Source organism: Nelusetta ayraudi, unplaced genomic scaffold, assembly GCF_046127955.1.
Source record: "Nelusetta ayraudi isolate G7.1 ecotype Tasmania unplaced genomic scaffold, CSIRO-AGI_Nayr_v1 ptg000195l, whole genome shotgun sequence".
NCBI classification, from domain to species: domain Eukaryota; kingdom Metazoa; phylum Chordata; class Actinopteri; order Tetraodontiformes; family Monacanthidae; genus Nelusetta; species Nelusetta ayraudi.
Window position 1 is genome coordinate 42127 of NW_027466244.1, and position 23117 is coordinate 65243.

The window sequence follows — 23117 nt, forward strand, 5'->3', positions numbered from 1 at the left end:
TCCGTCTTTCCATACATCCATCCGTCCATCCGCTTTAGCTCGTCCTTATCCGGCCAAAACAGAGGAGGTGTGTGTGTGTGTGTGTGTGTGTGTGTGTGTGTGTGTGTGTGTGTGTACGTTTATGTAAAACACGAACAACAATCAGCCGTAAAGAGCCAGACTCATAAAACAGTCGGAGAGGGCGGCGCCAGAGAGCGCCGGGATAAAGTCCATCCAATGACGGGCCTGAGATAAGATAAGCAGCTGATACTTGATGTTGAGCTCGACATCCTACAGCCTCCAGTACCTCCAGTCCAGCCAGTTGCAACCACCATGCTGCTGCGGACGATCGTCCTGGCCCTCGCCCTCCTGCTCGCCGCCTGCGGCCACGGCAGCCTGGCGGCGCCGCTGAGCTCCGGGCGCCCCAAGCTGCTGCTCATCTCCTTCGACGGCTTCCGCTGGGACTACGACCGGGATGTGGAAACGCCCTACCTGGACCAGATGGTGCTGGATGGGGTGAAGGCGCCGTTCGTCACGCCGGCCTACCTCACCGTCACCAGCCCGGCTCACTTCACCCTCCTCACAGGTGAACCACACAAAAGACAGCCACGGCTGGATGGAGAGTGGGACACTGCGGCGTTGGCAGTTCAGTTAGAGGGGAGGGAGTGGGGGGGGGGGGGGGGGGGGGGCTTGAAGAAGAAAAAAAATCAGAAGGAATTAGTGGTAATTGAATGTCCCAGGAACCCAAGCAGCTTTCAGCTGAGTAGCACAATTACGGGCCGGATGAGTGAGAGAAGAATTTCTTATTTCGACTCTGGAATCATCAGCGTCGGCTCAAAGAAAAAATTTAACTTGCTTGAAATTAAATTCCTGCTAATCTGCCGAGTCGCTAGGCGAAGGCGGGGAGGGGCGGTGGGGGGGGGGGTGCGTCAGGGTTAGAAAAAAAACAGCGCCGCGCTGCTCGGCCGCCACTCGGCCCCAGTTGAGTGTGATGGAATTTTTAATGCGGTCACGAAATAACCAGCGATGCCTCTCTCTCTCCCCCCCCCCACTCCCCCCTCCCCCCTCCTTTCCCCTCCTCAGGCCGCTACATCGAGAACCACGGCGTCGTCCACAACATGTGGTTCAACACCACCAGCGGAATTAAGAAGCCCTACTACCAGACGCAGTTTGTGGACGAGTGGTGGGACAACGGCACCGTGCCCATCTGGATCACGGCTCAGAGACAGGTCGGTCCCTCCGTCTGTCCCTCCGTCCGCATCCCACTGTTCCCAAGCATCAGCAGAGTAGAGCACTGCCTCCTGATAAACAACCCTGAATAACCAAGGCTAGCGCAGCGTAGTCCAGCACCACGAGAGAAGGACCTACCAGCAGGTTCAGATGACAGCGAAACAGCGTCGACTGTGTACAATGACTAAAAGCTAACACACATATTCAGTGGCGAGGGTCAGCGGCTACGTACCAGACTGGAGTTGAGCTCCACTCCTTTCAAAACACGTTGAATTTTCTCATTAACCTACAGTGCACTGGGTGGGTTGCTCGGTCGGTTGTCACTGTTGACAACATTGACATCATTGAATCCTGGGAAGTGGAACTGATTCTGGCTTCTTGTCAAATGTTTTCAATTTGAAATTCAAACAAAGAACCCTGAAAAAAAGAAATCCAGCGTACCAGTTTAAGTTGAACGTTTTTGTGCGTCTGCCTCTCTGTGTTCCAGGGTCGAAGAGTCGGCTCCCTCCACTTCCCTGGCACGGCCGCCACTTACCAGGGCGAGACTCCCCTCAAGCAGGAAGTGGAGCCCATCGCCTACGACTACAAGAGCGAGAAGTCCTGGCAGGAAAACACCGACACGGTGATGCGCTGGTTCAGCGACGAGGACCTGGACTTTGTGGCGCTCTACTTCGGCGAGCCGGACGGCACGGGCCACCTGTACGGGCCCGAGTCGGAGCAGCGGCGCAACATGGTGCGGCAGGTGGACCGGCATGTGGGTTTCATCCGCGACTCGACCGAGCGCCACGGCCTGAGCGGGCAGCTCAACATCATCATGACGGCCGACCACGGCATGTCCACCGTCTATCGGAACGGCGAGGTGGACGAGATCATCCTGACCAAGATCCCGGGCTTCTCCTTCAGCGACCTGTCCTTCCACCTGGTGGACTACGGTCCCACCGGGATGCTGCTGCCCAAGCCGGGCAAGCTGGAGACGGTGTACCAGGCCCTGAAGGGGGCCCACCCTCACCTGCACGTCTACAAGAAGGAGGAGCTGCCCCAGCACCTGCACTTCTCCAAGAACGACCGCATCCTTCCCATCGTGATGTTCGCCGACCCTGGATACGTCATCAACGGGGTGGGTAGACAACACAAGGTGGTTCTTGGGCCAACAACTAACCCTAACTAACCCTAACCCTAACCCTGGGCCAACCAAGCGTTCAGAAGGGAACAATTAGCTCAGGTCGTTGGATCTGCCCGATAAATATTTAACTAGTCAGCACAAGTTCACTGCTAACATGAGTCAGTGATTTTTTTTTTCTGTTGATACCCTGATACACACGTAACCGTCACTGTTACCGGGCAGATTAAGAGTAGCCCGGTTTATTCATGGATCATTGATGGTCGCTGCAGAGAGGTTCTTCAGACTTGCGTGTTTTCCGGTATCGTCACGTCACGGCTTCACGCCGACTGTATTGAATAACTCCCCCCCGCTCGTTTCCCACTGGAAACAAGCAGCGCTTCCTATCTTTGCACTGGCCAACGCCTCCCTCTGCTGGCCAAGCAAGGGAACGCAACAAAGCGTACGCGAGAAGTCAAGCAGTCGGCCAATGACGGCTCTCCTCCGTGTCTCCCGCAGTACTTCCCGGTGCAGTTCAACAAGGGCGAGCACGGCTACGACAACCAGGAGATGGACATGAAGCCCTTCTTCAGGGCCGTGGGGCCGGCCTTCCACAGGAACCTGGAGGTGGAGCCCTTTGAAACGGTGGACATCTACCCGCTCATGTGCCACATCCTGGGCATCACGCAAGAGGTCAACGACGGCAACCTGGACAACGTCAAGCGAATGCTGGCGACCAGCCCAAGAACAGAGAGCCTTGCTATTGATGGTGAGTTTACAGTGCGGTACAGGCACCCGGGCCTCGCTGGGCCTGGCTGGGCCTGGCTGCTCCAGCAGCTGCAGCAGCCTTGGAGCAGTGCGGCCCAGCGAGGTCCTGGGGACGACCGGTGGAGGGGGGGAGAGGTCAAGTAGTTTCCGAAAACTAGAGTAAAATGTGATGAACCAGCAGAGCTTCTGTGTATCTGTTTGCAAGACAAGCGCGTGTTTCTCTATAAAAAATAAATAAATAAATAAATGAATATACGTATACAGTATATGTATATGTCTTTTTTGGTTTAAAAACAATTGAAACAAACATTTCAGTGCTAACATTTCAGTTAAACTAGTACAAAGTTGAGTTGATATCAGTTAACTCGGTACAAAATGTAGCAGATGAAAATATTCTAGACGGTGTTCGGTGCTTTGTTTTTTAGAAGCAAAAGTGCTTTTGACTGACCGCTTCCAGTCGCCCGCGTGGCTGTAAAAGAGTAAACGGCGCCCTCATGTGGTTACTTTGAGTTACTTTTCACAGGAACTGAAGCCATGCGGCTGAGGAGATGATAAAGTTTGTTCATAATAATAATAATGATCATCATCACGAGGCTTTGAAGCACAAAAAAACGTGTAATCTGTCTTGTGTGTTTCGGCTTGGCGAGAATAGGAAATCATGGAAATGGAGAAGGTGGACATGGAAATGGAAAAGCAGGAAACGGAGACGGAGACCACGGCCAACCGAATTACATGTACAAAGCCTTCATCGGACTGGCTGCAGTGGCGGGATTCCTGGCTTTAGCCACGATTGCCTTCATCGGCAACAAAGTGCTGTCTAACAGGAAAGGCAAAATCCCAAGGCAAGTTTGGATTTGAACATTCCAGTAACGCTCTCGTGCAAAGATGACGAAAGCCAAACCATATTTCTTCTTGTGCATCAATGTTGGTGTATTCCATTTATGAAATTATATTTTAAGGGAACTGAACTTTTTTTTTTTGGCACAATCTCTGCCAATATTTGTGACCAAATCAATTTTCTCTCTTTGCAGGTCGCGGAACTCGGAACACTCGGAACACTCGGAGCACTCGGAGCACTCGGATCCCCCGGACTACTCAGAAATTGATAAACGTATCGATCAGAAACAAACATCGTTTTAGTCAGAATCACAAGCAGCCGATGCCTTTATTACTTAGCAATCTATATTTGGGCCCGGTTGGTTCTCTCTGATTGCATAAAGTGCTTTGAGACACCTTTGGTTGCGATTTAGCGCTGTACAAATAAAGTTTTATTATTATTTCATTATTATTATTATTATTTGGGGAAATGTTCATAATGTAATGTTTGTGGTTGACGTTGGATTAAGTGGATCTATGATTATTTTATTTTATTTTTTTTTCCCCAAGTGTTGATTGTTTGAAACATCGAGTGATCGACTTGCATCATGTGTATACTGTTTGATGTCTTTTACAACATGTCTGGAATTAAATATTTGAAAAGAACCACAATTACAAACGATTCTGCATTGAGCCTTGGGTCTGGTGGTGGTGGTGATTCTTCTCTTGACTTATTATTTTCTATCAGTAACTGGCCTCACATGTGGGCTACCAGTGTTTGGAGAGGGAGGAAAGAAGATTCAAAAATAAAAAATAAAAAGAGGCTGCTGAGCATGAGGAAGTTGAACTCAAATGAAGATGAGAAAATCATAACGGGAGCACACAGAAGAGTGAGCGTTTCAGAGAGTACTGTATGTTTGAGGAGCAACAGGAGGAGCCCGTGGAGGCTGGAAGCTCTGCCGACTGGACAACAAGTCCAGCTTCTAGGTCTGGAAAAAAACAAACATCTTGTTTGTTGCCAAATAGACTGAAACCCTCCAAAAAAAACACACAGAAGACATGAGAAGGTCGGGGGAACTAAAACTGTTGGGGGAAAAAAAGGCCTGGTTTTCCCTTTGTGTTTTCTTTACGTTCCCGCTCAGACTGACAGACTCTCGGGATCGAGGTTCCACGTTTGAAGACAGATTGAAGCGGTGACCGTCTGTTTAAACCTCAGCGTCTGTGGTTGGTTCCAATTCACGCTTCCTGCTCCTATTTGTTCAGAGTCTTGGAAGTCACTGAGGTGGTTTAGGAAGCGATTGTTGCTGTCACAGTATTAGAATAGAAGAAATTAAAGTGTTGATAGAACAATGTGCTGCAATGTGATAGAATAATCTGCAGTGAACTGAGCAGAGGTCCAGCGTGAGCATTTGGATCATTTTTAACTGCTTTGGTTCTCTCGATACTATCAGGGTTTGTTTTTTTTCTACTGCAGCACAATTAAACCGTAATCAGTCACAGTTATGACAACTGGCTACACTTTTAATAACAACAAACAATGTTATTTACTACATTTCTTTACTGAACAATGACCCCCAAAAGCCAAAGTACTCTAAAATAATCTCCTTCTAAGTTTTATATTGAACTGCACACCAGCGTGTTCAGCTGCACCTCAGCTTGGGAGCAAAATAATCTGTCGGGTTCTGCATCTGTCGGGACGTCTCAGTCTTGTGTGACTTCAATCATTGGCAATGCTCCACAAACTCTGCTTGGAACACGGCAAAACTCACACTTCAGGGGGACGGGTAGAAAAAAGCAGCAAAGACGGGGACCCTCTCTAAAAACAACAACAACAACAAAACAAAGTGACAGGTGCTCTCAGCTCAGCTGTTGCCTCGCCTTCCTGGGCACCGTTTGGGCAGACGGCATCCAATCAGCGGCTGAGGCGAGATAACTGCGCTGGACCTTGCTCAGACACGACGCAGCTTCGACTCCGGCCCAAACCTCAGTCCAGGCCAGAACGACGACGGAGTTGAGTCTCGCACCATGTCGTCCACGCTCGCCCTCCTCCTGCTCCTCGCCACCTGCGGCCACGGCAGCCTGGCGGCGCCGCTGAGCTCCGGGCGGCCCAAGCTGCTGCTCATCTCCTTCGACGGCTTCCGATGGGACTACGACCGCAAGGTGGACACGCCGAACCTGGACCGGATGGCCCTGGATGGGATCAAGGCTCCGTACGTCACGCCAGCCTTCCTCACCATCACCAGTCCGGCTCACTTCACCCTCCTCACGGGTAAGAACAGACACCTTCTTCTCACTGGAGCTTAGCTTAGGTAAGATCGTCTTATTCAGAGCTTCTACCCTGCGGGTTAGGCGGGTCAGGACACAAGCTGCGTTTCCACGACAGTTTCCAATCAATACTTTGACAACTATCGTGTTGAAGCCTGAAAGCAGCATCGTGATGGTCAGCACTACTACCGACCGTCAGCGACTCAGTCTCTGCTCCTCCTCCGGCAGGCCGCTACATCGAGAACCACGGCGTCATCCACAACATGTGGTTCAACACCAAGACGGGCCACAAGACCTACTACTACCAGACCCAGTTCAACGACCAGTGGTGGGACAACGGCACGCTGCCCATCTGGATCACGGCGCAGAGGCAGGTGTGTTTGGCAAAACCCAACCCGTCTCGCCGCAAACTAATAATGAAGAGGCTGGAGGAGCCACTGCAGTGTCAACAGCAGTGATGGCTCGTTGGCAAACAAAGCAGTCCTACGAGCCGGCTCTCTGAAGTGAACCAAGAGAGCAGGGTCTTGATCGGGAGACTTCTTTTTGTCAGGAGCCGATTGTGTTTTTGTTTTGCTTAGGTTTGGTTTGGTTTTTCGAAAGTGAAAAGTTGCTTGCTGGTCACGATGTGTGTGGAGGAAGAGACGGAGAAACAGGGCAGATAATAGACTTTATACCCAACATCCTGGAAGTGAACCAGAAAACACGTTGATCCACATCCAGTCACAGAGTTGGTGGCGATTTAGAATGTGTGGAGATTGTGTGCAATAGAGAGATGTCAAAGAAAAATGAGTATCAGAAACAGGATAAATCAAATAACGAATGCCAACCTCGGCTAACCTGAACATCTTTAGCTGAAAGTTTCAGTTCAAATTTCATTTTTTATCTTGTGATGTTTTGCTGATCCAAAACTTTCCCTTGTACATAGCTGTATTAGGGTGGCTGTTTGTTTTGGTGTCGAGTGTATAAATAATACACGTTGATTATTTTTAATTTAATGAACATTAAGTCAATAATTTTAGCACATCATTTGTTAATAAAATAATATTAGCGACAAGGAGACAAAAAAAAAATTTGAATTTCCATCACGAGTCAACAGTCACCGACCCAAAGACGTGAAAAACCCGAGTCTCAGAAACTGACGCTGAAATCCAGGGAAAATAACCAGCCAGACAAACTTGTGAAATAAGTTGGTTTCCAAAATGGAAGAACCTGCCTCTGAAATCTGCCATTGCCCATAAATGTGTCAAAGCCATTTTTTTTTTTTTTTTGTCCTCCCCTCCAGGGGCTAAAGACAGGCTCCCTCCACTTTCCCGGCACGGCTCCCGTTTATCAAGGCGAAGAGATTTACAAGAAAATCGTTGAGCCGCCCTCCTACTACTATGGCAGCGAGGTGTCCTGGCGGCAGAACACAGACGAAGTGATGAGCTGGTTCCGGGACGACGACCTGGACTTCATCACCTTGTACTTTGGCGAGCCGGACGGCACGGGCCACCGGTACGGACCCGACTCTCCAGAGGTGGCGGAGATGATCCGGCAGGTGGACCGGACGGTGGGCTACATCCGCGACTCGACCGAGCGCCACGGGCTGAGCGAGCAGCTCAACATCATCATGACGGCCGACCACGGCATGTCCACCGTCTACCAGAACGGCGAGGTGGACGAGATCACCCTGGCCAAGATCCCGGGATTCTTGTTCCGTGATGTGGCCTTCCACCTGTTGGACTACGGTCCCACCGGGATGCTGCTGCCCAAGCCGGGCAAGCTGGAGACGGTGTACCAGGCCCTGAAGGGGGCCCACCCTCACCTGCACGTCTACAAGAAGGAGGAGCTGCCCCAGCACCTGCACTACTCCAAGAACGACCGCATCCTTCCCATCGTGATGTTCGCCGACCCTGGATACGTCATCAACTCGGTGCGTCCACAAACGCTCGTGCGTCACTCGCTCTTTGGACTCGTCTCGCAAAGAGGTGCGGAAAACAAACCTCATGAGAACCTGTGAGTCCTCGAGGTGCAGGAGGCGCAAGCCCGATCGATCCACCCTTAGAAGTAAACAGCTGGAAGCCGACCGCTTGGAATCCTTCCACCAGCGAACAGGAGCAGATTTCAGCCCACAAGCCAAGCAGTAGTTTACTGTTTACTGCTCATAGAAAAATGCCAATCGTTAATCATTGACGTCGGTTGATGACTTGTTATGGCCGTAACAGCCACTGATAAGCTACAATAGAAGAACGCAATTAAGTTAAGCAAGCTGGGGGAAAATTAAAAACACGATTAAAATCTTTCAGTAAATGCTGACTGTGCTGGAAATGAATAACAACAGGATGTTGGCTGGTCACGTGACCAAAACGTAGGGAGCTGGAGGGGATACAGTGTTTCCATTGGTCTGATCAAAAAGTTTCACTCTCCTGAAGTTCAATTCTGAGATTTCCTATATTGATGTTTGTCACTGAGTCTTATTTAGCGGCACTATGATGTGTTGTGACGCCCATTTCAGGAGTCTAGAGGTTGTGGGTGGGTTGCACAGTGGCAGGCTTAGCCCGCCATCATCTGCTGAGGAAACCAGGAGATCTCTCAGGTCTCAAGTAGGTCCGACAATCCCTCTCCCGTGTCTGACCAATGACGGCTCTCCTCCGTGTCTCCCGCAGTACTTCCCGGTGCAGTCCAACAAGGGCGAGCACGGCTACGACAACAACGAGATGGACATGAAGCCCTTCTTCAGAGCCGTGGGGCCGGCCTTCGCTAAGAACCTGGAGGTGGAGCCCTTCGAGACGGTCAACATCTACCCGCTCATGTGCCACATCCTGGGCATCACGCCGGAGGTCAACGACGGCAACCTGGACAACACCAAGCAAATGCTGGCGCCCAGTTCTGGTTCTGGATCTGGTTCTGGATCTGGTTCTGGTTCTGGTTCTGGTGAGTCTCTGCCAGAATCAACAAGTCTTTTAAGGAGATTATTGTCATGTGATATTTCATTTTTGAACAGCAGGACTCACGGTTGGTTAGGTCTGCCCAGTTTACATATCATTCAGGACGATGGCTTGGATAAAAATATAGAAATCTAGAAGTATCAAAGCGTTACAGTTAATATGATTAACAAAGTTCATGTGATTTGTCTTTAAAGCTTCAGTGCCGCCTCCACCGGTGGATTACGTGTACAAGACTTTTGTGGGACTGGCTGCTGTGGCCGGATTCCTTCTTTTGGCTTTCGTCTTCTTGCTGGGTCAGAGACTATTCAAGCCCACCCAGCAGAAAAAAAGGTGACCACTCTACGCCTCCATGGTTTTTTGTTTTTAGATTTACGCCTTAACGTTTATGGGCTGTGGTGTCATTACGGTGCTTTTGGTAACCCAAGATTCAAGAATCTCTCCGACTTTCAGCCTTTGTAATCAGCGGGCACGACTCTGCTTTTGTTTCAGACGAGAAAGCGTGAACAGCCTTCCGGAATATGAGAGGAAGCAAACATCGTTCTAGCGCTGCGGCCGGGCCTGATAACACACCTGCAGACTTTTGACTCCTTATCAAAAGGACTTTCCAGGAGACCCGATAACAAACCTCCAGGGGCGGAATGAATTCCAAGAGGACGAAATTATTATCATTAAATTATCGTGTGCTTATTTATCCACCTTGTTTGAAAACTGTTATCAACTTTATAACTGTGTTGTTGAAGCACTGTGTTGCTGCTTTTGAGGCTAGCTATCTCTCTCTCTCTGTCTGAAAAATGTCTACAGCACTCGAGCCGCAACACACACATCATGAAGCTGTGTTTTGAGGGAAGAGTCGCCTCTGCACTCGTAGGCTGCTGGATGTGTTGTCATCACCCTGCTGTGGGGAGGTAAAGGAAGGCTTTCGCAATGGCCAGCCTCCAAAATTGTCAAGACAGAGAGAAGAAAGCCAGATTTCTGGTTACGGCCTTCAAAATAAAACGATGCCTTTATGACCACAATAAAAAAAAAAAAAAAGGTCCTGGTATTGACCGGTTTTTGTTTGATTGTGTTTTACATAGAGGGATACGAACTTCAGAAATAAGAAATGATATGGTTGATTTGTTTTTGTTTTGTTTGTAAGTTTATTTAGACGGGAGAGCGCATTTTAATGAACACTGAGTTTATGAGTACTCACTGTAAATATGCCGGCTTTTGCACTGCTGCTAAATTTCATCTGTAGTCGTGAAAACTGTATTAGTTTTCTGCCGGGAAGTCGCAGGACATGCAGCTCAAAAAACTACATCTGGCTGTGAAAATGTGAATACATACAATACACAAAGCCACTTTGAGATACACACGTTAGAGTAACTCTTATGTGTTAATGTGTTGTATCTGACAGTGTTCTTGCTGAGGACAAAAATAAATACAGACGCTAATTTAGTACAAGCCGACAATCTCTCTCTCTCTCTCTCTCTCACACACACACACACACACACACACACGCACACACACAGTATCTAGAGGACTTCGATACGCCTGGAAAGGTTAGATCTCTTTTGAATATTTCTTTGTTTATTAGAAGCCAAATGTTGTCTATCAGATACACCCTGTACCATAGGACAATGGTTGAGGGCAATGACTTTTTTTTTTTTACTTAGCTTTAGAAAAGATAAGTTACACTACAATGAACAAACTTATAAAATATGTTTTATAACTTTCTTAAGCTTAACAATATGAGTACTCGTGTTTTCTGTTGTTGTTGTTGTTGTTTACCTCTGAACAATGTTTTTCTTTCATCTTAATTGAAGAAAACTATGTAAACAAGACATGTTATACAAAAAAAAAAAAAACAACAACAACAACAACAACATTACAATATTACGGCAGAGTAACTGAGACCAGGGCACTTTCGCATCCGCGTGGGACGAGCTTCGACGACTCTTATTGTGAAGGGGCGCCGGAGGACATCCGCCACGAGCCTGAGGACCCCCCCTCTCTCCCTCTCTCTCTCTGCTGATAAAGGAGCGGGGGAGGCTCGGAGGGTCGCAGGCAGGCGGGCGGCAGGCGGGCAGACATGGAGGAGCTGAGCGCGGTGGGCGAGCAGGTCTTCGACGCCGAGTGCATTCTCAACAAGCGGCTGAGGAAGGTGGGAGCCGCGCGCGGGACGCCCCCCCACCCCCACCCCCCTTTCTTTCTCCTCTCTTTTCTTTCATTTTTACATCAACCTATTCCTCTTTTACCGCCACTAAAGTGTTCGGCGCGACTCACAACAAAAACCTCCCCTCCCCTCCCCTCCCCTCCTCTCCTCTCTCTCCCCCTCCCTCCCTCCCCTCTGTCCCGTCTGCCCCGCAGGGAAAGTTGGAGTTCCTGGTGAAGTGGCGGGGATGGTCGTCCAAGTGAGTGGCAGCGGTTCGAACAATGAGCCTCGGCTCGCTGCGTGCTGGCCGCTTGTTGCGTGTTGCGTGTTGCTTGGTGTGCGTTTCGCCGCTGCTAGCTGTCACTAGCCGCTAACTCCGAGCGCTGCCTCTTTTGTTTTCTACCTTTACGACCCCCAGAGAGACCCGTTTCTCTCTTTCCATGTGTTTTCTTTTTTTGTGTCTCTTTTTTTTTTTTTTTTTTTTGTCTCCTTTTGTCCGTCACAACTCCGCCGTGAGGAAAGTCCTCTCACTCCTACAAGAGCTTTGGTTTCTCCTCCGCGGATTTTGATTAGAAGCTTTGAAACAAGTTTGTTTTTGACTTTTGGCACAAAATTCAGATACTTCAAAAAAGAAACAACAACAACAACAACAACAACTGCAGACTGAATTGGTGGACCATCTGTTTCATAACCGCTTCCTATGATGCTGGTCGCTGTGCTGTGATGGAGAATCTGTTTGTTTGTTGTTGCTGCTGCTGCTGCTGCTGCTTGTCTTCAGCTTTTTTGTTGTTTCTTTCTCCTCCTGCTCCTCCTTCTTCCCCTCCTCCTCCTTCTGCCGCTCCTCCACCACCTCCTCCTCCTCACTCGACCTCCTGTTCTCCCGCACATTGTTGCTGTAATCCACCATCAGTGCACAGTTGCCTGTTCTCCATGGCTTTCAGTTAGAACCACATCCTTTGTGTGTGTGTGTGTGTGTGTGTGTGTGTGTGTGTGTGTGTGTGTGTGTGTGTGTGTCAGAGAGAGAGAGAGGGAAAGGGTGGGGGTTGACTTTTTCTTCCTCCACGGTTGATCACACTCCAGAGTGCGCCAAAAAGTGATGAGGACGAAAGTCAATTTACACTTACAGTTTGTGTTGTTTTGTTGTTGTTTTTTTAAGTCTGCTTGGTTTGTTGACATCCGTCCAGACTTTCCTTCTGCTGTGGGGGGAGGGGGGGGGGGGATCATTCCTTCCAGCGCAGCTGCAGGTGGTCACAACAACTCTGCCACGGCGCTGCAGCAGCAGCAGCTGCCACTCGCAGCTCTGTGATCTGCTGCTGAAGGACTCAACTGTTATGTTAATGAAGTCAGACCTCTCCAGAAGGGGGACGGGGGGGGGCAAAAAGAAAAAAGGGAAACACATCACACAACCCCGTCGCATTTCTTTTTTCCCTCCTTCTTTCTTCCGTCTTCATGCAAATGCAACGGTGCAAAGTGTCGATTGAACTGATGATGATTTTTTTTTTTTTTTTTTTCTTCTCACCTCCAGACACAACAGCTGGGAGCCTCAGGAGAACATCCTGGACCCCAGACTGCTGGCGGCCTTCAACAAGAAGTCAGTGTCTTCACTATTACTCCTTCATCATCATCATCATCATCATCATCATCTTCATCCTGGCGACTGATTGCTGATTTTTGTTTTTCACAGGGAGCAAGAAAAGGAGCTTCTGATCCGTAAAAAGGGCAAAAGGCCTCGAGGACGACCTCGGAAAATCCCGGTGGGTGTCGCCGACCGTTTCCTCCAGTCGGAGGTCGAAGGTCAACCTCATCTCATCTCTTTCACTTCTGCCATCACATCCAGGAAAATGTGCCCGAGGCGCCAAAGTCCAGCAGCTCTTCATCGGGCTCCTCCTCCTCCTCGTCCTCGGACTCCTCCTCCTCTTCCTGCTCCTCTTCTTCCTCCTCGTCGGATGATGATGACGACGACGGCGACGGCGGGGGCGAGGAGACAACTGTTGGCGTTGGCGGTGGCCTCAGGAGCAGGGAGCTCCACCCCGTGCCGCAGAAGAAGGCCCAGATCGTGGTGGCCAAGAAGCAGCAGGAGCCGGCCAGGAAGCGCGGCCGCAAGGCTCCGCCCACCGACGCCAAGGACTTCCTGCAGAACAAAGGCCCCCGAGAGAAGCTCCCCGCCAGGGCCTCGGAGGAGGCTGTCAGGAAGCCGCTGCACCCGGCCAGCTTCACCTTCACGGGCCTCCACGGCAGGGGCCCGCCGCCACCAGGGGGCGCCGTCAGATCCTCCCTGGACGGATGCGGTCAGGGGAAGCCGTCCAGTTTGAGCGGTGGGAGCGTGGGCGTCAAGGGAGCGGCGGCGGCGGCAGCCAAGGCAGCCAAAGGTTCCGGACCAGGAGGGGGCGCCGCTCAGCTCGCCAACGGACAGAAGAAGCCGCAGGCACAGCAGGCGGCGCCGCTGAGGGCCAAAGCTCCGCCTCCTCTGCATCCCAAGGGCGGCTCGGCTCAGCCTCCCAGGAAGCCTCCCCTCGGCCTCCAGAGCAGAGCGGCGCCCCCTGGGGACGGCCTGCGACACCCCGGCGCCCACTCCAGGAGGCTGCTGGAGCTCAGCGCCGCCAAGAGGCTGCAGGCCGGAGCAGACAAGCGCAAGAGCGGCCCCGCCCCCTCCTCCCCCGCCTCGGCCGAGGCCCCGCCCCACCAGGAGAGGGCGTCCTCCAAGGTGACGGAGCTGAGCGCCGGCGAGGACGCCAGCAGCTCGGCCGACTCGGAGGACGAGGAGGAGGAGGAGGAGGAGGAGGCGGGACCGGGGGAGGAGGGCGGTGGTCCGGAGCGGCCGCTGCACGGCCACGACTGGAAGCCCACCCGCAGCCTCATCGAGCACGTCTTCGTCACCGACGTCACCGCCAACCTGGTGACCGTCACCGTCAAGGAGTCGCCCACCAGCGTCGGCTTCTTCAGCATCCGCAACTACTGAGGAGGAGGAGGAGGAGGGCGGGGGGGTACGCCCTCCCAAAACTGTTGAGATCCACGTCGTCGACACCAGTCGCTGCTTATTTATTGGCTCGCCCACTTGCAGAAAAAAGGCTCCGCCTTCTTCCTGGATCGTTTCTTTTTCTTTTTAGTAGATTTTCGAGACGCTCACGGCGCAACAACTTCACACCAGCGACAAAAAAAAATCAGTCTGTCGGACTGTCAGGTTGGACACACTGAGGAGGAGGCAGCCGATTGGACAGCACAGCTGGCCAGACAGTCACATGATGTTTTGTTTGTTTGTTTGTTTGTTTGATTTAGCGCAGCGCTAGCCGACGGCTAGCCCGTGTTCCCTACTTCTCTTGTCGTTAGTTGTGTTGTTTTTGTTGCGTTACGCCCTAATAATAGCTACCTCCTCCCTGCAGGGTCGTCCAGTACTGTGTGTGTGTGTGTGTGCGTGTGCGTGTGTGTGCGTGTGTGTGCGTGTGTGTGCGTGTGTGTGCGTGTGCGTGTGTGTGTGTGTTTTACTGATTCCATTTGGTCTCTTATCGTCTTCCGCTGCGCCGCCTCTTGTCAGGATGGTAAGCAGCAGCTCGCTGGTGTCCTGGTCGACCTGCACCAGCCTGCGATTTATCTCCTCTGGACCAAAACAAACAACGAGAAGAAGACCAAGAAGGAGGAGGAGTCTGCATCGGCAGCAGAGTCGCTTTATCGCTGTTCCCCCGAGCGTGCCGAAGCCTGCTGGGAGTCAGATACAGTATCTGAGATACAGTCTCTCTCTCTCTCTCTCTCTCTCTCTCTCTCTCTCTCTCTCCCCCCCCTCAGACTGAACACAAAGGCGTCGTCCCAAAGATAGATTCAGGTGGTTCAATACAGGGAGAAAGCAAGCAATAGCGGCGGGGGGGTGGGCGGAGCCAGTTTGGTTTGGTTTTTTTATCGTCTCATCTCCAAGAAATCTTCTCCAGTCCAAAAGCGGCCGATCGTCGACGCCTCGATCATCAAGAAGCAATAAAAGCAGGAAGTTGGCCAGGTTGACGTTAGCTGGTAGAATTCCGGGCAAAGAAAACCAGAGTTGCTGTTAATTTTATTTTATTTTCTAACTGATGAAAGAAAAAAAATAGTTTTGTATGAATACGGTCACTGTTATTGTTATTGTTTTTTCATCCCACCTTTCTCTATTCTATACTAACATCTCAACGGACTGTTTGTTGTCTTTACAATCTATTTATTTCACACAGAGAGTCTTTCAGGGTAGGACGGGGTCGCCGCCCTGGCGTGGTGCCGCCCGTCGCACAGACTAATAAACAGCTCAACCACACGTCTGGCTACGCTGTCATCAGTAGCACATCCGGTTCCACACAGGAAGCAGCGATGATCAACTGCACAGATGCAGAGATGCTTCACACAGGCAGACTCTCACTATTATTTTGAAAGTATTGACTAAAACGTGCGGCACCACATACTTTAAGCCACTCCCACACAGAAAGTGATTGGCCGAGTCGAGCAAACAAACTGTGGTCGACTTCGTGTCTTTAAAACTCAAACATTTACGACACTTGTGCAGGTTCATGCGCTGCTGAATGAAGCCGAACTGTTTTCAAAAGGAACTCAAAACCAAATGCTGCGCCTGTTCTGTGAGACGCCAACTAGCATTTTGCACCAATTTCTCCTCACTTCCAGAGAGAATCGCTCCACGATGGTAATACAGTGAACCAACACACCACGGACATGTGCAGCGCATCGGCCGCTAGATGGTGCTGTTGCACTGGGAGGGGAGCCGCTGGGTTCCTCATTCGTGCAAAAAGACGTCAGGACTCCCAGAACACACACACACACACACACACACACACACACACACACACACACACACACACACACACACACACACACACGATACAACAGTGCTACAAGACCAGCGGCTCTAAGTCTGAGGTGATGATAGAGAAGATGTACAGAGGATGAACTTCCTACAGCAGCCAAAGACAATGGTGTGGTGCAGTTCTTCACTGCCATCACTGAGTCCATCCTCACACTGCAGCCACTGCCAAGGACAAGTGCAACCTCCCACCCCAGCATGACCTGCACACCTCCAGGACTGTGAGGGGCGCAGGTAAGATCGTAGCCGAGGGCATCGAGGGAAAGACCAGAACCTCCGGGAACACCAGAACCAGAACATCATTTTAATTTTTATTGTACTGATTGACAGATTTTTTTAATTTATTGACTGTGTATTGACCTGTATGTGTCTTGGGAGGAGACGGGTGGATTGTATTTGCTCTTTTTCTTTTATCTTCACTAATATTTTATTTTAATTGCTGTTAAGCACCTTGAGTTGCAAGTCATTGTAAAGGTGCTATACAAATTTTGACCTCATAAACAGTTCCTGAGCCGCCGCGTCCCCGTTGTTTTGTTTTATAATCGTCCGGAACAATAAAATTTCAATATTTTCAAAATAAGGTCTGGTTGTTCAAACATGTCAGGGCGGAATGACGTCACGTTGGTGACTGAAGGAAGCCGCAGGTGTGGTTTGAGGGGTTTTATTCTGCTCGTTTGTTTTTTTCTCTTTGTTCCGCAGACTAAACCTACAGGGAGGCTCTGCAGCGCCCCCTAGAAGGACACCCACAACTGAGACGCTCTTATAAAAAAAAAAAAAAAAAAAAAAAAACTAAACTGCAGCAGCTCCGTCCCCACGGGCTGTGGCGACCAGGTGACAGCAGTCGTCACGACACAAAGCGGCGGCTGCAGAGATCCTCCGAGGCCGACAGAGTGGAACTCTCCCGAAATAAATCAGAGTAAACAGTCGGGCGACAAGGAGGCACTCACAGTGGCCTGGTATGCATAAACAGCGTGAACAGTGTGACAGTGTAATCCCTGGGCCGACACACACACACACACACACACACACACACACACACACACACACACACACACACACATAAGGCTGACTGCAGGCCGGCTCCCTGCAGCAGCTCCACACCTGACTCCTGAGAGCCCGGCTCTGATTCATCATCCATCACAACACAACACAACACAACACAACACAACACAACAGCCACCTCATCTCTGTTTGTGTGTTTTATTCTTTGTGCATTTTCTGCCGTTGCCTCCTTTTGATTGGTTCAGCAGCTGGAGGTGCTGTTCATCAATTCTTTCGCTTCACCTGATTCATTTCCCATGACGCACTGGGGACACTGTCTCACAATGCTTGGGGGAGGAGCTTCAAGGCACCTTGCCAGCCAAAACCCAGAGCTGTGTCTCTCTCTCACTGTTGTGTTTGATTGTGAGTCTGAAAGTCTCACCAGGTTCCAACTCTCCCTGTTTGTGTTTGTTTTTTTGTTGTTGTTGTTGTTGTTTTTTTCAGGCCTCTCCCATCCACTGCCACCACCACCACCACCACCACCACCAGCAGCAGCACCAGCAGCACCACCAGCGGCAGAAGCAGGCCCGGCTGAGGTTCTCCCACAGACAAAGGCGTCCCGGGACAGCGGCGGCTATTGGATTTCAAAGGGCCTGTTTGGAAACCTGAGCCGAGCTGCGGCGTCGAGCGGCTGCTGAGCAGCAGCAGCAGCAGCAGCAGCAGCAGCAGCAGCGACACTAAATCACTCCAAGTAAACAAACGGTGTGATACGGAGAGGCCGAGACGAGCGGCGGCCGTCCTGCGCTGTGACAACACGGCCTCAGACGGACGATGTCATCTGTCTTACCTCACTCTCCATCCATCACAGCGCCGGAGTCGACATGTCTGACAGTCCCACTCTCGCTTTTTGCCGGCTGACCGGTCGACTGGCTGGCTGGCTGGCTGAGGCCTCCAACATCTGTCACATTTTCCCTCCCAGCTGCACTTTTTTTTCTTTTCTTTTTTCGCCGTGGCGGCGGTGATGTTCGGCTCCGCCTCCTCCTGGAACCTCCGCAGTTGAGGGGACACCTGGGGGGGGGGGGGGGGGGGGGGGGCGGGAGCAGACGGAGAGCGAAGCCATTGATCAGTCACGGTATCTGATGTCACCTCGGCTCCACAAACAGCTTCTCAGTCGCCGCTCCGCTCGGTCACCTGTGACACCCTGGAGGCCGGCGGCAGAGTTAAGAAGAAACAAGGAGGCACAGTTTGCAGGTTTTTGGCTTTGGAGAATTTGACATTTAAAAAAAAAAAAAAAGTGACGAATACAAAGTTTGAACAACACTTTTTAGGAGCTTTGCTTTTTTTAAGAATAGACCGTTTGACAAGAATGAATCAACGGCCGGAGAGAAGAGTGACGGACAACCAGGACCAGCGGTTTTTAGTCATAGATAGATAGATAGATAGATAGATAGATAGAGGATAGATGTGAGCTCGTCAGCGCGGACGCTGCACCCACTCAGTCTGAATCAGAACCAATGGGAAGCCAGGAACTGTTTGCCTTTTTTTGTTTCTTTTTTTTTTTTAAGGCGACTGAAAGAAAATGTCCACTTTTGTCGCCATCTGGTGGCGGCAAAATAGATTTTTCGTTACTAAATGCCGACGTTGCCAGAAATGAAATGAATTACAGATCATCCGACTCATGAATTAACCAGCCAAACATCAGATTGCAAAGCTGTAGCTTTCAACAGATGCTCTCAGAAGAGCGCCACCTCCAGTTCACTTCAGCCCTGCATCCTAATCAGAGGGGGAGGGGGGGGACGGGGGGGGGTTGAAGGGGGGGGGGGGAGGAGGGAAGAGCTGAGAGGTGAAAATATTGACCCCCTCGCAGGACAAAAGCAGTGTAAATATTTGAAGGCCGTCAGCACAAACAGTTTGGAGAAGAAGAGAGGTCTTTGACTTTTACAAACACCGTCTGTATCCCCCCCCCACCCTCCACCCCCGACCCTGCCCCGGGGTCTGGGGTCGACCCACATTAAAAAAAATAAAAAAAAAAGTGGCGGGAAGACACCAGGAGAGTCGGCTGATAAATCAGCAGCAGGCGACGGCTCGAGTCCATCGTCAGATTTCACAGGTCATTACTCTGGCTCCAGCAAAAGCTCCGCCCACTCTTCTTCTTCTTCTTCTTCTTCTCCTTCTTCTTGTATGTCCTCGGAGACAACAGCTTAGTGAGATTTGTGCCTGTCTGATTGATGCGGAGGCAGACGGAGCCGCCACTCGACCTGCAAGAGGCCGTTACACAACCAGGAAGTGAAGAAGCCGAAGCAGCAGCGGAAGAAGAAGAAGAATGCGTGCGAGTCTGACGCCGGAACGCTGTTCTCCGGAGACGCTGGTCTCTGGGGGCGGAGTTTAGCACCGCTGTCGCCACCCCGGACTCGTCGCGGTTTGGCTTCGAGGATTAAAGTCCCAGGCGAGAGTCAAAGCCGCTGGGTGCTTGGAGGGGGTCAAAGGTCAAAATCAAGCCGAGTCATTGAACACAAAGGCAAAAGCAAAGTGAAATTGCTCCATTATATTGGCTTCTCTCACATTCAATAGGCAAACAAACAGTTTGGCGTGGAGTTTTTTTGTATTTTTTGGTTTTTTTTTCGAATTGAAAATGGAAAAATCAGATTTTGTGGTTTCTTCGGGTCGTTGACGTCGTTAAAAGTCGCCGCCGCTGAACAAGCGGCCCACTGAGGTGCCGAGTGTTCTCGAAGGTGGCAAACACACACGTGAATGACGGTAAACAACAACACAGGATCTGCGGCTGAGACACACACACACACACACACACACCTGGCTCTCTCCTAATGTCTTTAAGCCCTTTCAGACGGGAGCTGTGGACGGGAACTAAAGCCTCCCAGGCCGACTGGGGAGGGTCTCTGTGAGTGGCAGCCGCCGCTGACAGGGCCGCCGCCACTGCCGCCGCCTCCCAGCACACACACACACACACACACACACACACACACACACACACACACGGCTTCCACAGAGGCGCCAGCTTGTAATTAACACGTTGCAGATTACGTTTACAGGACCAACAGGGTCTGCCTGACTTTTATTGCCCTGCCGGGTTTGTAGCTGCTGCTGCTGCTGCTGCTGCTGCTGCCCTCCTGGGACACAGAACAGCCTCTGTTTGAGACGGCAAGGCCCGCCTCCACCGCACACACGCACTCTTTTTTTCCCCCTTGGCTCAGATAATGACAGGCCTCCCTCGGCCACGCGCCGCAGCCTGACAATATTCATCCGTCTCGACGTCCTCCCGCCGCGCCGCCGTAGCGCTCCCATTAGCCCGCCGCTCCAGCTAATCTGTTTCCTGGCGACGCGCAGCCGACAGCTGCTGTCCGGACCGGGACAGCAGGTTTACGTGATGAAACGAGCTGGCGGCCTCACAACACGAGAGGGCCGAGTCGACAACTTGACCTTTGTTTTTATTTATTCATCATTTTGGGGGGGGGGGGGGGGGGTTGATATTTTTAAAAGAGGCAGCATTAAGAGACTCGGAGCTATTATTAGCCTGGGCCAAACCCCCAGAGTCCGAAATGGCTACAATTCAGTTCAATGTAGTTGCTCACCCAGTGCAGACGCAGAAAAAGTTTTTGACTTCCGCACCAATGAGTCCATAGAGCATGAGTAGTAGTGTTGCCTCCTCACCACTAGAGGGCATACTTCCCTGCTCCATATTTTTAGCGAAAACAGACGACTAGCCTCAGACTACTCACATAACGATAGGAAGTAAAGCCATTTTTCTATCTGTAAAACTAAATCCTCCACCGTCAGCGGGAAAAAGTTCGTAAGGAGCGTAGATGGAGACAGAAAAAACAGCAACAAGCTTGTTTTCCTCTTGCAAGGCTTCCCGGTGGGAGGCTGCCGAGTCGTCCGTCCTGCAGACCAGACGGCTGCCGCTGTTTACATCTGCCGTGACACAAATCCATAAATCTCCTCGTCCTGTTTACACATCCAGACACGTTTGGTGCCAATATCTCGGCGTGGAGAGGAGCTCCGCGCAAAAATCAGCACCGGAGCAGCGGAGGGAGAGCAGCTCAACTTAGCTTAGCATAGAGCTTAGCATCAAGGCAAGGGAAACGCAACTGTCTGGGGCCAACAGAGAATCCGCGACACCTGACAAAAAGTGCCGGTAAAAGTCGAGACATCCAAAACGCTCATAGTTGGGCGACAAGTTTGTACACTCTGACCTTCAGTTCATTCAAAAACAAAGAGAGGAGCAATGGTTGTAAACAGAGGGCTAAATATAGATATAGATCTTTGAGGAGGTTGTAGGTCATCATGTGAGTCTGGGATGAAGAATGAAGATCAGAAAAGTGCAGTGATGCTACACTCAACACGGAGGAGGAGACAGAAGCGACGGCGGTGCTTGTGACCCTCTCCCAAACTCAGTCGGAATTTCCAAAAGCAGACACCTCAACTTCAGATATTCCCGGCCAGATCAGACCACCACCGGTGACCGGTGGGTGAAGACAAGGAAGCCCAGGACAGGAAGTAAAGACCTGCCCCAACTCTTCCACTTCCAGGAAGTAAAAGGCATTGCTTCCCTGGAAGGACGGCGTCCGAGGGACTAAAAAAGAAAAAAAAAAAGTGGGGAAAAGAAGCAGAGCTGGAAACAATTTGGACCTCCGAGGACTGAAATGGCAGGCCAGACAGCGAACATGTGATCAAAGCCGAGGAGGCCTGCGAGTGTGAAGAGGCAGAATTAATAAATAACCTCAGGCAGCTTGTTTGGCCGCAGCAGATGGCAGAGCGATAGGAAAACCACTGGGGGTGGGGGTGGGGGGGTAGGTTTGGGTGGGGGGGTGTAGGTGATGGACGCCTCACACGAAAACCATTGTGAGGAAATTATCGACGAGCGGCGCTAAAACTGAGGGAATGCAAGAGGCGGAATCCCCAAAGCTTCATATTTCCATGCGACGCTCCGGAGTTGATCGCAGCAAATTCCTGGGGGGGGTGGGGTGGGGGGGTTGCATCTTTATTTTACATTACAAACACGGCTCAAATCTGCTCAATCACGACGGCTGGCATCATCACGTCAACACATTCCTCCAATCACGACGCTGTTTTTCCTGAAGCTCCTGAAGATGGAGGCCTTGGTGGAGCTCCCTCTCTTTCTCTCGCCCTCTCGCCCTCTCTCTCCGCCCCCTCCCGGGTCGAACCAGGTGGAGCCGGGTGGAACCGCCTGACCTCGCATTCCAGGTGAGGTTGGTTGGCACTAACGAGCTGCGGACATCAAACGGCAGCAGGGAGGTCGACCTCCCACCAGTCAGCGTGACACAATTTACAGCTCCTCACTTTCACTTCTGTTTTTTTTCAAACCAACGTCCGACATCTCGGCGCATCGCAGCGTGAACACGGTGACCGGTGGCGAGCCAGGAGACGTCTCAGGAGCCAATTAGGAGCCGGCGTGGGAGGACAACGAACAGAAACTTCAGTCTTCAGCTCGTCTTCCTTCCAACAGCAGCGCAACACAACAGCAAAACTGGAGGGAATAACAACAACAACACAACTCAAAGCTTCCCGAAGCCTATCAAACAATCCCGCCCTGACACAAACCAAAGGTCACTTCCTGTCCCACAGCAGCCCCTTGTGATGTCGCAGGGGGCACCTCTGATACCTCTCACCCTGCTCAGCCATCACACCCACTCCACCCAGCTGTTGGCCCCGCCCCCTCCGCGACCACCTTTCCGCAGACGCGTGGAAGATCCGACGACAAAGCAAAGTTTTATCAGGAGGCTGCAAACACAGGGCTAATAACAGAGGCCCTCTGAAGGTCTGCAGAGGATTTTTGGGACAATTGGTTGCAATCGGGTCACACCAGCGGCGTCTGGGATGAAAAATGAGACATGAAGTGAGGGACAAGTCAGAATCAGGTTGAGATTAATGTGGATTTCTGGAGAAACAAGGAATAAATACATTCATAAATGAATCAATCCATGAACATTGCAGCCGATGACTGTTTAAACTGTCTGAACGATGTCGATTGCAGGCTCCTGTCACACAACTCAAGGACCTCAAGCAGCAGCAGCAGCAACACCAGATCGCTCCGGAACATTTGTTCGT

At 51.1% G+C, this 23117-nt stretch overlaps 3 protein-coding genes across 3 annotated transcripts; all 3 read left to right on the forward strand.

Annotated features, from left to right (window-relative positions):
- Positions 1-257: 257 nt before the first annotated feature.
- On the forward strand, positions 258-4065 carry LOC142881435 (ectonucleotide pyrophosphatase/phosphodiesterase family member 7-like). The gene is made up of 5 exons (XM_076015721.1): positions 258-565; positions 1063-1208; positions 1697-2326; positions 2828-3047; positions 3789-4065. The coding sequence occupies exons 1-5, from the start codon at positions 313-315 to the stop codon at positions 3932-3934; spliced, it is 1395 nt and encodes a 464-aa protein (XP_075871836.1). The 5' UTR covers positions 258-312; the 3' UTR covers positions 3935-4065.
- Positions 4066-5874: 1809 nt separating this feature from the next.
- On the forward strand, positions 5875-9763 carry LOC142881469 (ectonucleotide pyrophosphatase/phosphodiesterase family member 7-like). Its single transcript, XM_076015766.1, has 6 exons — positions 5875-6161; positions 6386-6531; positions 7440-8069; positions 8803-9040; positions 9285-9414; positions 9574-9763. Exons 1-6 carry the CDS (start codon positions 5918-5920, stop codon positions 9626-9628), a joined length of 1443 nt encoding a protein of 480 aa, XP_075871881.1. The 5' UTR covers positions 5875-5917; the 3' UTR covers positions 9629-9763.
- Positions 9764-11078: 1315 nt separating this feature from the next.
- On the forward strand, positions 11079-15517 carry cbx2 (chromobox homolog 2 (Drosophila Pc class)). The gene is made up of 5 exons (XM_076015771.1): positions 11079-11227; positions 11434-11477; positions 12744-12809; positions 12903-12972; positions 13056-15517. Exons 1-5 carry the CDS (start codon positions 11156-11158, stop codon positions 14175-14177), a joined length of 1374 nt encoding a protein of 457 aa, XP_075871886.1. The 5' UTR covers positions 11079-11155; the 3' UTR covers positions 14178-15517.
- Positions 15518-23117: the final 7600 nt, after the last annotated feature.